The sequence below is a fragment of the Festucalex cinctus genome, chromosome 18, assembly GCF_051991245.1.
Source record: "Festucalex cinctus isolate MCC-2025b chromosome 18, RoL_Fcin_1.0, whole genome shotgun sequence".
Lineage (NCBI taxonomy): Eukaryota > Metazoa > Chordata > Actinopteri > Syngnathiformes > Syngnathidae > Festucalex > Festucalex cinctus.
Genome location: NC_135428.1, coordinates 19023684 through 19037604, shown reverse-complemented (window position 1 = coordinate 19037604; position 13921 = coordinate 19023684). Strand labels below are relative to the sequence as shown.

The window sequence follows — 13921 nt, the reverse complement described above, 5'->3', positions numbered from 1 at the left end:
TACCTGAAATCAGTTTCATGAGAGAACATCATTTTGGTTTTCAAGACTTATCAAACCCGACAACATAATACATTACTCGTTACTAGTTTTGTATAATGATTGTATAGCCTCTGAACGAATCTACTAACTCTTAGAAAATGACAAACGCTCATGCAAAATATACTCTGGGATTTAGAAGCATACTGTGTAGAGCCATGCAATGTATTCTCAAAAGCTGTTCATGGAATGGACAACAAACCTTAGGGTTTCCGCGAGTCAGTCTCAGGGGTTCGGCGGAGGTCAAGACACACAACCAACTCATACAGACCCTTTTCAAGGAAAAGTTCACTTACTTCCATAATTCCATTCAAAAAATCAATCATTCATAGATTATAGATTCAGGGCCCACAATTTAAGTGATGACAAAATGTGTGCTTCCAGCTCATAAAACCCACAAAAACAGGATTTCAAAATATTCGAATATTGTGAAGAAGTCACCATGTATACTTCTCAGTGTTTTGCATAGGGAGATTTGTACTTCAACTGGAGTGACACAGTCGCAGAAACATTAGCAGTGCTAGCAGTGTAATGAATTAATTGTACCCTGAAAAAAAAGTGTTAAGAAAAAAAGCTTCTTTTTTATGCATCACATCCCTTAGTCGCTGGCGTGTTGCCTGTCCTTATGCTGTTAGGTTTTTTAGAAAGACAAAAAGCTGTATTTGTGCATTTCTTTTCTTTTATTGTTGAAATTGAAATAAAACAGAAAGCACTTTACAAGACAGTGCACCAATAGCCATTCATCTATTGTAAATCTCTCAATAGGAACCTAGATAAAACACAACTAATTATCCTTAACTTGAGCCGAATACGAACAAATTGATTGCGCCATTGTAGTATCTGATGCATCTAAAAAAAAAAAAGTTACACAGCTTGGACTATGACAGATAAACAATCTATAGGGAGTTGGCCATGGGAAAGTTTCTCCAGTTATTTTGATTCCAGTCTGTGATGGGGCCTCTTGCTGCCTTTCTTCTTTTAGGTTGTTGACGTCAGCGATGTGATCCAGTGCGAACTCTTCTTGTGTGTTCTCAAAACTTTAGCATAGCTAGGCTCCAAGAAATGAAAGGGCAGCAGCATGAACAGGCCAATGAGAAAGCTCACACTCGCTAAGGCCAGCAGCACATAGCGAGCGATGAACAAAGTGTCCCCTATCTGTGTAGGGAAAAAGAGGGAATCATTTATTTAGTGTCAAGTTTTCTACTACATTGTGTGCACTGTACTTGAGAGAGAAGCTACAATTCAATCAAAAAGTGGTACTTGTAATTTAACATTTGATAATTTTTTGCCACTAGATGTCAGGAGAGCTAAGACTTTTGGCTTTCAGATCAAAAGATAAAAATGAGACAAAAGTTTAGAATTCTATTGAATGCTACCTTTTATTTAATGGTATTAACATCTAGATGTCTTCACTCACTCAGGACAAAGTACGGTCGACCCAATGGGTCCCACACAAGATGCAAGCACCACCAGTGCTAACTACATTTGCAAAGTTGTGCTTTGACCAGCCGTAGCAGGAAGATGGCGGCAAAACATGTCAGCCTCTTGTAAGGTGAAGCTCCAGCTTCACAATTACTGATTACTAGGGCTGGGTTCAAAATAGATATATCAATATCGTATCGATACGCCTTTTCATATCCCAATATCGATACATAAAACCATGTATCGATATATCGATATCCCCCCCGAAGCCAGCTGGGAGAGGCTCCAGCACCCCCGCGAGACTTGTGAGGAAAAGCGGTTAAGAAAATGGATGAATGGATGGATGTCACAACAATGTGAATGTCGTATCAGTTTTTTTTGTCGCTTTATTTACACAGCCTGTACTGTGGTTGTAATTGATTTAAATTATTATTTGTTTTTATAAGGCCATGTTAAATACAGACAGAAAAAACAGATTATTAGTGTAACTGCAATGGATTCAATTCTTAATGTAAATATTCATATTTTTACTAATGCATTAAATTAGAGTAAGAAGTTTCTACTATTTGCTGCATTGGTAATTTAGACTCTCTAAAGTAGCTACTGTGTGAATTCCTCAAATGAATCGAAAATTGTTGTGAATCGTGAATCGAATCGGGTCCTTGTGAATCGAATCGAATCGATTCGATTCTGGAAATCTGAATCGATACCCAGCCCTAGTGATTACTAGACCTACAATTATTAAAAAAAAAAAAAAAAAAAAAAAAAGTATGTTGATGTGATAGAACATTTTTTTTTGTACATTATTAAAATTAAAAAAGTTGTTTTTTAAATTTAATTATTAGTTCACCATTAGTTAGTGCTAAAGATTACACACTGTCACTTTAACTTAAAAGTAAATAATATTTAAGAGTTTTAATAATTCATTAATAATTATAAATTAATTAACATTACCACCAATTATAACCCTTACATTGGCCAAAATAATTGCCCATTTGGCCGATGGTTGGCGATTGTTTGAGCCTTTAAGCACTATTTACAGTACATCATATCTTGTAAATATGTACAATAAAATTGCAATAATGGATTTTTGCTTGCGTGTCATTATTCTGCATGGTGTACAGTGTAAGATTTTCAAAGCAGTCACCACCAATCAGTGAGATGATTGTAGCAGAAAGGCCTTGTGCGGAAAACATGGATGTGCTGCCTTCTCTCTTGTTTGGCGGCGTCAAGGTTTGCACAAAGGCTACCAAATGGGGATATCTGCTCTGCTTTTTCTTTTGGGTGGCAGCTTGCTTGGCAGATCTGGCTGGCTTACTGGCACGACCCAGAGGCTACATGGGGGACTGTTTGTTCTGTGTTGCTGAGATAAAGCAGAGCAGGCCTTTGTGGCAAGCTTGTATGCAGAGTACACACAGGCACATGTGTAAGTACAAACATGTTTATACTTTTTCAAAGCAATATGCTTCATAGATTCTATTAGAGCTGATATTACATTTTTGGACAGGTTGTATATCGATCCATTATTTAAATATCCTATGTGCCTCTGATCTCTGAATGTGTAAATAGTCGTACAGAACAGTTATTCTCAACCCTGGTTGTTGCTAATAAGGGGTTGTTAATATTTGTCATCTGTGGGCATGTCAAGCCCTTTAAGACTCTTTTGTGACTAAAGACTATATAAATAAACTTGACTAGATTTGTTTCAACATTATCCACAGTCCTGCAACTAGCACGGGAGAAAATGACTTCCCCTAAAAAAGTTTTTTGGTCCTTCGATCATTATTTTTCCGTGAATGTCTCTGTGATTGGTCAATCAGAGGAGCAAGTAATTCTTGGCCTGCCGTTGAATACTGTGACTGCTTGTAGTCATTTACAAGTGGTTATGAATAAAACAAATGCATGTTTAGGCCGGTGCACGGTCACAACGTGCATGTCCTCCCGTTGAGACAGACACTCCTCACAAGCACTTTTAGCTTAGCGGTTAGCATTGCAAAGTCTCGTCAAGTAGGTGGCGAGTTGCCGGTCATGGCATAATAACCACCGCAGATTGTTTATCTTGGCCAAACAATACACAACCACTTCTGTATTATCCAAACCACTGGTTTTTTTTTTGTTTTTGTTTTCATCATTTCTTTGTGGGTGTCGTCTCCCAACCCAGAGGTTGTGGGTTCGATCCCATGCCATTGTGATCACATCAAAGTCTACTTGAGCAAGATACTGAAACCTCAGAGGCTCCTGATGTCATCTGTAGGTGAATGACTAGTCAAATGTAAAGTGGAAAAGCGGTGCTACATAAATGGAGTACCATTTAAGCACCATAAGGCGTACGTCGAATAATAAGTGCTCCAGCAATGCTCAGTTCAAACTTTTGTTCACTTTTACACCGAATAACAGCATAAGCTGTTTTCATGTCCTCCTTTTGTGTCTTTAGCCGGCGCATATTCAGCATCAGCAGTGTGTTAAAACTCTTGTTTGTGCTTTCACTTAACTCGTAACCGTTTCGCTGCATAATTTCCAAACCTTTGTATTTTGCATCATGCCTGACCTCTTGTAACCAAACAAGCTCAACATGACAAAGGTAGGTCCCACTTTCGGCACTAAATCCTCTTTTGAGGGTGAAGACGCGACAGAACTGACTGCTCACGCTCTCTGACATTGTTATTATGACGTAGCAAACAAGGCGTGTAAGATGACGTATGATGTTACGGATTATATCATCACATCCCTACAGTGTCAATTTCACAACATTTCTATTTTTTCACCCCCACAAAAAAAAAAAAAAAACACTCTTAATAATAACGTATAAAGTCTGATATGGCACACCCCTACTATGCATAATAGTAAATGTGATTTAGAAGGAATGTGCAAATGGAAGCTTGTTTCAGACTAGTGTTAAAGCTTCACCTCTCTCTCTTTGAAAGCAGATGGCGTCGTCGGGCTTTGAGGGAAAAACACCAGTACCAGTGTAATGATGACAGCCAAGAGGAAAATGGGGAGAACTCCTAGCCTGGAAAATAAATAAATAAATCACACTCAAAACATGTTTTTATTTTTAAATCAATGAAAATTGCAAATTGTACATATAGGCTCCGAATCTGACTTTAAAAAAAATACACTACACTATCATAAATTTACATAAATATACAGTATATATCAAAGGGTTTCTCTTGTAGGTTTTAACATCCCTTCAAGTTGCTTCACCTTGAACATAAGTGAATCTATGGCATGCTTTAGCTACCTAACATATATGTATAAATTCACTTTTAGCAGGGTTAGGTTTATCAGGTTAGGTTTGCCCATCATATTTATCTAATTTTGGCAAAATAATGTGTACATTTGAAGGCAGAATTATGGTGTCCTAATTAAGGGCCTAAAAGTTAAAAACGTTTTACAAGTGTGTTTGTATACATCTCAGCAGTTTTATTCACCATTTAATGTTCGTTTTGAAGGATGAAGGCCTGATAGTTTTTTTTTTTCAGTGATTGATACAAAGCCATTTATTACACCAGATACAATAAACAACGTGTACCTGCTAGTTTAGTTTTACTTTGTAAAATGTGTTAATTCTTTTCCCAGAATTACTCTCCCTTGCGTGTGTTGATACTGCTCTCACATCAGTGATCGAGTTGCTCTTTGCAGCGTCACCCCAACCGCGAGAGCCACGATTAAACCAGCAGAAATGATGAAAACGCCTTGACCAATCCAGGGAGATAGACTTTCCATTTTTGTTCAGAGTGAAGGCTGCTTATCCAACGAACCAGTAAATTGTGTGTAAACGGGGTTTATTATTATTATTATTATTATTATAAATCTGTCTGTTATGTAATATCTAAACAAGATAGACTGTAACACAAAAGCGACTGACTTGGAATGTACGTAGAGTGACACAACGTTACTTCTGTATCCTTTCTTTCATGATTTTGACGTTTGTTTGTTTTTTCCCGGATGATAGATAACATAGTGAGCCTTTATGCAACCCCAAAATACTACGTGTCTTCTATTTGTTTCACTGAGACGGTTCCCTTCACGGAAACTATTTGAGGGACCCCAAAAGTCATGTTGAAATAACATTTCATTGATTTTGCTACGAACACTGGTCACTATGCAACGTGAAATATCAGAGATATGTTGTTTGTTAGTCTGTAAAATTATTGAACACTGTGGACGGAATCCCCTGAAAACAGTGTCCAAGTTAATGTTCGGCTCACAAGTTTATAAACACGGAATTATTGATTCGTGTGAGGACATGACGTCTTTTTATACACTCACTTTGATGATCCAGACGCTCTCAGAAGAATCATCCAAAGCCCAAACGTCACAATCCAAACAACAGCGATTACGAAAACGCCTGTGCCGACTCCCAAGACAGTAGTCGCCATTTGATGGGGGTTTATCGAGAAAATCCTGCGTCTGGACCAAGCGTTGCTAAAACTGCTAGCTGTACCTGCTAACCTTTCCGTCCAGATTGTGCACTGCATAACACTGGCGGCTGTACATTAGCATTACAGTGCTTTACAATGTGCTGTCTTGGTCACGCAGATGTACCTCGTTCATGTAAACTTTTTTTTTTTTTTTTTAAAGTCTATACTAAAATGCATTACTGTGGTAAAAATTTAACTCCCATCAAACGCGTCCGAGCGTTCAAACACTTCTTGGTAACAGCAAACTAATATGTGATTGGCTATATGAAATCTTGACTAGCCAATCGTATGCGTTCTTACTCAAATAACAGTGGCTTGTGAGTGAAGGGACACTACAGCTTCAGTAAATGTTGTGTTCTTTGCATTACTGTTACCCAGATTCGTCAGGTAATGATATTACGGCCATTGTATTAGTCCAGACTGTTCTAAACGTCAAACATCTAAAGCACGCAAGCACGCACATAACTGACCGTTGCACGCTATTTTACACAGGTTCGTTTAAGTGGCATCACGCTCATCCAAAACCCATTGTTTATGTAAGTACAGTGTTGTCACTAAAGACGTGTTGTAGTTGAAAGGAGCCGACAGGGGGCGGGCCTGATCTGACTTAAAAAAATGTGGTGTTGTTTTGCGTTTAAATAAATTTGGACATATTTGTTGTAGTTCATCCCACCCCTTTTCGATCATAGAAGTGAAACTACTGTGTTTTTCTTTCTACGATTCGCCTTGATTGATCCATTTTGCACTATTATTCTTACTTGTCCATAAATATGCTAAAGGTTGCATATTTGGAATCAAATTAAATAAAAATAACTAATTGAAAAAAAAAAAATTAAATAATTGTATGATTAGTGTAACTAATTATTTTTGCCTCAAAGAAAAAAAAAATGAATTTCCTTGGAACTAATTCAAGACACAGGACACTCTGATTTGAAATCAGATGATGGTGCATGAGTGTAGAACGGCAAAACTTGTTTTATGTTATTGATACAACAGTCGAGAATTATATGACAATTACTCGCACTTAGAACGTAGTGCTATGTGACTTTGTTGGGGCAAACAATAATTTGTGAGTACAGTAGGGTACGGCCCGTTTTGTCAATTTTTACACTTATACGTATTGTACGTCTAAATCACTGTAACACTGCTCCGATTATATAATATTATGAATGGCAAACTAGGAGAATGGAGTATGCTCTCAAACCGTTGCTTTTTGCCATCACCTGCATACAACCTGAACACGTTTTTAAAAGTGTATAACCTTTAAATCAGATTTTCTCTCTGTCTCTCTCTCTCTCTTTTTTTTTAAATCTATCTTTAGTGCCCTACAAGTATTGTCGCATTTCCGATGAACACTTGAAGGCATCAGCGGCACTCTGGTGTTGAGAAAATGGGGGAGCGGAGTCAGAGCGAGACAGCATTAGGTGGGAGGGGCTAGCTATGTCTGACGTCACTTGCTGCGTGGAGGAGTATAGGCTGTGCTGTCAACCCTGTGTCAGTCTGATGAAGATTGGCATGCAGGTAAGCTGTCATTCATTTTCAATGTCAGTGCTTGTGAGCAGGGCTTTACATTTGAGCGGCCCTTTCCCCCTTTCCCCCCCTTCTTTACAAAAGGCAGGACATTGTTCATGGAGTCAGACAGGCAGCTAGGCCACAGCAAGAGAGGGAGGGAGAGAGGGAGAGAGGGAGGGGGAAGTAGAGGAGGGGAGAAGAAAGAGGGAAAGGAGGGAACACGTCTTGTTGTGCTGGAGGGACAGACCAGTGGATTTTTTTTTCTCTCCATTTGGATTTAAATGTGTCGGTGATTTTTGCGGCGAATGCACGTCGGATGTATTTTAGATGTTTGTTGTTTATTGTATATTATTAGACCGAGGCTATATCGGACCTGATTTGTTTTAATGCAGTTGTCGAGGAAAAAAATTACACATTAGAACAGATTGTTTGTACACGAGTAATTTCTGTAAGATTGAACCTTTTGTGTCTTCCTCACCGCGTTTTATTATATATGGTTTATCCATTACATTTCAAAATTGGCTATTCAAACTAAACGCTGAAGTAATGTTGCACTGATGCACGCACGCTTTTATCAATTGGAAACCTACGATATATAAGTGAAAATTGAAAGATTGAAACAGAACTCGACTCAGATCCGCAGGTCTTTATTCCCCCCCCAAAAAAAACAATTGTCTACACTGAAAACTCAAGAAATACCTTTGTAAAATTTGTGCCAAGTGATTGTCTTTTGTTAAAAAAAAAAAAAAAAGCAAAGAGAGAGACAGAAGGTATATGTATTTATGACTCTGTGTATTGATTGACCCTCAGTCTAAAGCCTAATGTTGAAATCAGCTGCTCTTTAAGGGTGAATATTTTTACCTTTATACTGCCAGATTAAAAGAAACATCCAAGTACGGTAAATTACTTTCTTTGAAATGCTTACCAATTTATATTCCCCAAGACAAAATTTTACTTTACCATGGTTAGGCTACTCATAACTCTTACCAAGCTTATTTGACAGACTTGAAAGAGTCCAAGTCTGGCAGACTACTTTCAAGACATAAACATTGATTATTGTTCCGAATTCTCTTCAAACTCCCAGATTGACTGACCTGCAGGTCTTTTCAACTAAAATCTAGTTTTTGTCTGTATACTTGCCTGTTTTTTTTTTTTTTCTGTGTACTTGCCAGTTTTGAAACAAGCCAATCCATATGCTATATTAACCTCCAATAGATTACTAGTACACTCATAGCCATAGCTATGGCTAGACATAATCACACCACATTCTCTTCACACACACACACACACACACCCACACACACCCACACACACCCCCACACACACACACACACACACACACACACACACACACACACACACACACACACACACACACACACACACACACACACACACACACACACACACAAATAAGTTAGTTGAAATGAATTAGAAAATATACGTCTTCGTTATCCATTGCAAGAATGGGCAAGGTGCAACACAAAAATTGCTCTAGTCTCCACTACTGTAATCATGTGCTTCCCTGAGAAATCACAATTGCAATTTAGACCACTTTAACTTCTGCTGTCAGATACATTCGACGTGCATGTTCTGATGTTGCTGTCACCCTGTTCCTCCTACCTTTTTCTTAACTGAATGTCTGAATGCAGCGGTGGAAAAATCAGTTGAAAAGAATCACCACCAGTCACCCATGGCGATGTTTATTCTTTGATATAATGTGTCATCAATTAAGAACAATATCAACTGAGTGTATTTCTGAACCATGCTGAGATCTTAATTAAGGATTTGTGTCATTGGACATGCAGCCCGCAAATATTCTGTCACTATTTACTTATTTCTGTTCACACTATTGCAAGATGAGGAGGAACAATTTCCTGCAGCTTATTTAGAGTAGGGGGAAATTATTAATAATGTGTTTGCTCACACAAACTGGATGTAAACACATCATACAGTATCTTCCAAAACAAAGATGTTTGTATTTTAAAATGCAGAAAATGGACTGGAAAGCAAAGACAAACAATAACAAATAATAACAACAACAACAACAATAATAATAATAATAATAATAATAATAATAATAATAATAATAATAATAACTATTTTCCTATTTATCTAACTTTCAGTGTTTGAGTAATTAAATATTCAATTGCAGGCTTTGGTTTTAGCAGTCAGACTGTGTGATGTGAATTTCCTTTCTGTAAATCAGGCTGAAAAAAAAAAACAAGAGGATGTTTAGAATTATTCATAAGCCTTTCGTCTGCTCGGTATCCTCAGCAGAGTGCATGGAGTCCTCATCCAAGCCCGTGAGCGATGCAATGTGTTTAGTTCTATTATATTCAATAGTGCAGCAAACCTTAAGTCAGTTGTTTTGTGTTGCATGTTTTTGGCCTTGCCACGGCCCTCACAGTTCATGCCCACTAAGCCCGCTTGATCCCGACTGCTCTCAAGAGGAGAAGGATGCCTCTTTTTACCGTCAGACAGCTCAGCATCAACACAGGCTGCACGCTTACCCTTGCTCATTCCGCAGCCAGTGTTACATTGGCACGATACTAAGTAAGCCACCAGGGAGCAAGGTCGGAGAGAGATGGAGTGGCTTAATTTATGCTCCGGGCAGGTCAACAGGTAAATTAATGATCTACCAGACTGCCATATTGTGAGAACATGGTGATGTCATGAAAATAATTGGCGTTAACTTTGTTTGATATCTTATAAATGTAGATACACTGCCTTCCAAAGGAACTGAAACACTGAGACCAATTACTGATTTTTCTTTGTAAGCTTAAACCATTTGTTTTAAGATCAAAAGATAAACATTTGCTCTTCTGTTGTAACTGAAGCTGAAATGTTCATATTTTTCCACGTCAAACTAAGGAGTAGTTGGCGTCAATGTTCCAATACTTTTGGAGAAGAGTATAAAAGAAGTAGCTTTTGTTTTTAATTGTGTCTTCAAAATAGGACTGCTCCATTATGAAGAAAATCTTAATCATGATTAATTTGGTAATAATTGAAATCATAATTAGGGTGATCATTTGTTTTTGGATTGGTTGGCAACCAGTCCAGGGTGTCCCCCGCCTACTGCCCAGAGCCAGCTGAGATAGGCGCCAGCAGCCCCCGCGACCCTTGTGAGGAATAAGCGGTCAAGAAAATGGATGGATGGATTTGTTTTTGGTCCAAAACAAGAAAATGTATTAACGTAAAAAATATTAAGGCCAATACACAAAACAAGATTTATTAATTTAGTTATTTAAAAAAAAATTGCAAATATGTGTAGGCCTACATTTAAAAAACTCAAAATTAGTATTAATAATCTTTTATTTTTGTTTTTGACGATACCAATTTTGTAAATGTGGAGTGTAATAATCAAAATTTTAATTGAATTTTGAGTAATTGCACAGTCCTACTTTACAATGCTAAAACAAACAAATTTTGCATCTGGATAATCTCTTGTCATGCCTGATTGACTCAGTTAAGCACATGAAAATCAATTGGCCTTGGTCTTGTTTTCAAACAAACTCAAAGAAATGCACTTACCTATAAAATCATGTTAGCTGTGCTTGAATGGGGTTGATGTAAAGTGAAAACCTCAGCATGGAAGAAGTCCTTTAAAGGTTTTAGACATTAAGTAAGGTTTTAAACAACTGCAGGAACCATTCCACAATAATGCAATAGAATAGTAGTCCAATAATTTTTCTGCTATCAGTGGGGGATGCATACACAAACAGTGATGCATGAGCACACACACGCACACCATTAGCATGGCGGATGCACACCCTAATGTCCTCAGAATCCACCCCGTCGGAATAAGTTCTTTTGATGTCATTATTTTTGCAGTAAAAACAGTTAAGTTATTTCTAGACATCAGTAGTTATTATTCAAGGATCAAGCCCAAAATCAAATTAGCAACAGCTTATTATATATTCTGCATTTAAAGACGTTGAACCTCATTGTGCCTTTGGTTCTTATCTCTAGTGGAATGTAGATAATCCCAATAAATGAGGAGCACTTCACACAGAGAAATATGAAGCCTGGCAGTAAATCCAGAATTTATTATATTTGAGAATCCTGGTTAAAGCCGAAGCGGGTGAGGTTCAAAGTATTTGATTTCAATTCAACATCATCGGTTAGAAAATCTTGGCAAGCAGAGCCCACTGCTTTCGTGCTTGCTTCACATTTTAATAAATGGCTATTCCAGATCAAATGGTTTGAAAACGTAATATCACGGTTACCAAAATTATCACAATTATGATGTGGCGAAAAACAAATGTAAACAAACAATACATGCACCTAAAGCGAATACATTAAGTATAACATGGAACATCAGCAACTGAACTCACTTTTTTTTTTTTTTTTTTTTTCCATGAGAAATTGGCAACAGAAAAAGCCGAAATGGATTTTCATGTATATAAAGCTCTTGAAATGTAGGTGCAGTAGTTTGTTTTTTTGACCGGGCAGAATCACTTGAAGAGAATAAAATACATATATAAACACAAAATGTAGCTTAACTGTTGTGTGTGTGTGTTGTTTATAACTTCAATAACAATGCCCCAGCTAATTGCCGAGTGCACTTTAAAAGCGTGGCATGAACACATTATCCTCATTCAAAGGGTGAAAAAAAAGGTGCTTGCTATTGCTATCATTCGCAAATAAATGCACATATGAGGATTTTAACCACTAGCACGCTGAACTGAAGAGATTTCTATTTTAGTCTAGTCTGTTTAACGGCTACATGTACAGTAGTTCCCCCAGGATAATGACTTTTAAGCATGATGGGTGCATATCAATAACACCTTGCTTCCACTGTTAGCTGCCAGTGCTATTGCTAATCTTCTTGCTCTACTGCACACATGCTGCATCACGGAATATAAACGCGGAGGCAGCTACAAAGCATTTCAGACAGTTACTCTCTAAGAGGCAAGGAAAGGGAATTAATTTGTTTCAGTGTTTCAATATACTGTAAGCTGGTTTAATGGAAATTGTGCTAAACCATTTTTTTTAGGGACCAGAAATCTGTGTGAAGTATATTCACAAGTTAAATTTGATGTTCTGAAGGCCCTTTAAAGAGAAAACAAGAATCTAACCCAGCCCGTGACCACCTCTCCGGTTTGTGAGCACTGAACGCTACCAGTGAGCTAAAATTCTGAGGAACCGACAAAGCTAATACCCTTTTTATTTATTTTTTTAAATAGCATTTTTAATTTTATTTACAATAATATTTTCTATGTGCCTCCATTAGCTTAAACACAACATTCTGAATGATATTGCATTCGTGGAATATAAGTTAAGTGGCAACATCTACTAGGGGTGTTAAAAAAAATCGATTCGGCGATATATCGCGATACTACATCGCGCGATTCTCGAATCGATTCAATAAAAAAAAAATCGATGTTTTTTTTTTTTAAGAGCTCAGAATTGTTCATTCGGTAGTTACCGATTCAACGTCTTATCATCATTGCCTTTTTTTGTGTGTGTGTGTGTGTGTGAATCGATTTTTAAACTTCCATTTTTAATGGAAAAATATTCAACAAAACGTCTTTCTTCGGGTTAAGGTTCACACCTAAAGCATGGAAGAATGTTATATGAACGGAACATTAAGCCTTAATATGTAATTTCAATGCTTTTCAAGCATGAAACAGATTACAACCAGTATAAGACTGAAGTTTCAGATAAATAAATAATACATTTTCATACAAATCTTACAATCTACAAGTTTACTGATTAGTATTTTCTAAATCGCAACAATCGACTTATAAATTCGTATCGGGATTAATCGGTATCGAATCGAATCGTGACCTGTGAATCGTGATACAAATCGAATCGTCAGGTACTCGGCAATTCACACCCCTAATATTATCGAGGGTGTGGTGCATTTTGCCACTCGCTGTTGACTGAAAATGACATCAAAGTTGCTCAGGGTTCAGGTAACAAACAACCAATCACAGTTCACCATTTCTGAGTTTGGTCATGTGACACTTACAAGCTGACCCGAGATTGGTCGTTACCTGAGCCCATGAGCAACTGTGATGTCATTTTCAGTCGACAATATGTGGCAAAATGAGAGATAAAAACGGGTGGATTTTGTCGCTTTATTCATGTATTCAGAATACCATGTTTTGACTAGTGGGGCTACGTAGAACATATTATTGTAAATATTTTTTGTGTTGATTTGGTCTTTAAGAAACGCACCATGTTAAGTTTAAATAAATAAATTCTTCTTAACAAGTCACAGTGGCGCATCACTCACTGGTAAGCTATTATTAGGCACCCCAGAGGGACATTCTGGCACCTACACATGTTGGCCTACACTTTTTTTTTTTTTAATGGACAATGCAAACTGTGTCTCTTGCTCTCATGAATGAATGTCAGCAGACCTCTTTAGGGAGCCCCACGTGGGGCCTAAAAAAAGATTCCATGTTGTGCCCTGTATGCCCTTCTTATCAGGACTTGTGCCAACCATATAAAAGTTGCCCTTCTGTTTTATATTGTTAAGTTCAACACTGAAGAAGTGAGTGCATTTCACGTCATTG

At 37.5% G+C, this 13921-nt stretch overlaps 2 protein-coding genes across 5 annotated transcripts in view; one reads left to right on the top strand and one right to left on the bottom strand.

The window, feature by feature from the left end:
• Positions 1–697: 697 nt before the first annotated feature.
• tmem218 (transmembrane protein 218) lies at positions 698–6130 on the bottom strand. Its single transcript, XM_077504648.1, has 3 exons — positions 5731–6130; positions 4366–4468; positions 698–1191 (listed from the first exon to the last, which is right to left on the bottom strand). The coding sequence occupies exons 1-3, from the start codon at positions 5937–5939 to the stop codon at positions 1015–1017; spliced, it is 489 nt and encodes a 162-aa protein (XP_077360774.1). The 5' UTR covers positions 5940–6130; the 3' UTR covers positions 698–1014.
• The window catches only part of LOC144006024 (homeobox protein PKNOX2-like), a 128667-nt gene continuing 119845 nt past the window's right edge, over positions 5100–13921 (top strand). The window contains exons 1-3 of one of the 4 annotated variants that reach the window (XM_077504636.1): positions 5861–6269; positions 6375–6418; positions 7204–7403. In XM_077504636.1, coding sequence (XP_077360762.1) covers positions 7323–7403 — 81 coding nt within the window. In that variant the 5' untranslated portion in view covers positions 5861–6269; positions 6375–6418; positions 7204–7322. Of the gene's footprint in view, positions 5334–5860; positions 6270–6374; positions 6419–7203; positions 7404–13921 lie in introns of those variants that run through there. The other 3 variants (XM_077504635.1, XM_077504637.1, XM_077504638.1) reach the window with 3 other exon arrangements.

What these genes read in the sequence shown, in the direction of transcription:
- tmem218 (XM_077504648.1), bottom strand. Translation starts at nt 5,939, where the DNA reads ATGCAGTGCACAATCTGGACGGAAAGGTTAGCAGGTACAGCTAGCAGT. An exon ending in AGAGCGTCTGGATCATCAAA is followed by an intron (nt 4,469 to 5,730) that starts GTGAGTGTATAA and finishes TTTATTTTCCAG; the next exon opens with GCTAGGAGTTCTCCCCATTT. An exon ending in CTGCTTTCAAAGAGAGAGAG is followed by an intron (nt 1,192 to 4,365) that starts GTGAAGCTTTAA and finishes TTCCCTACACAG; the next exon opens with ATAGGGGACACTTTGTTCAT.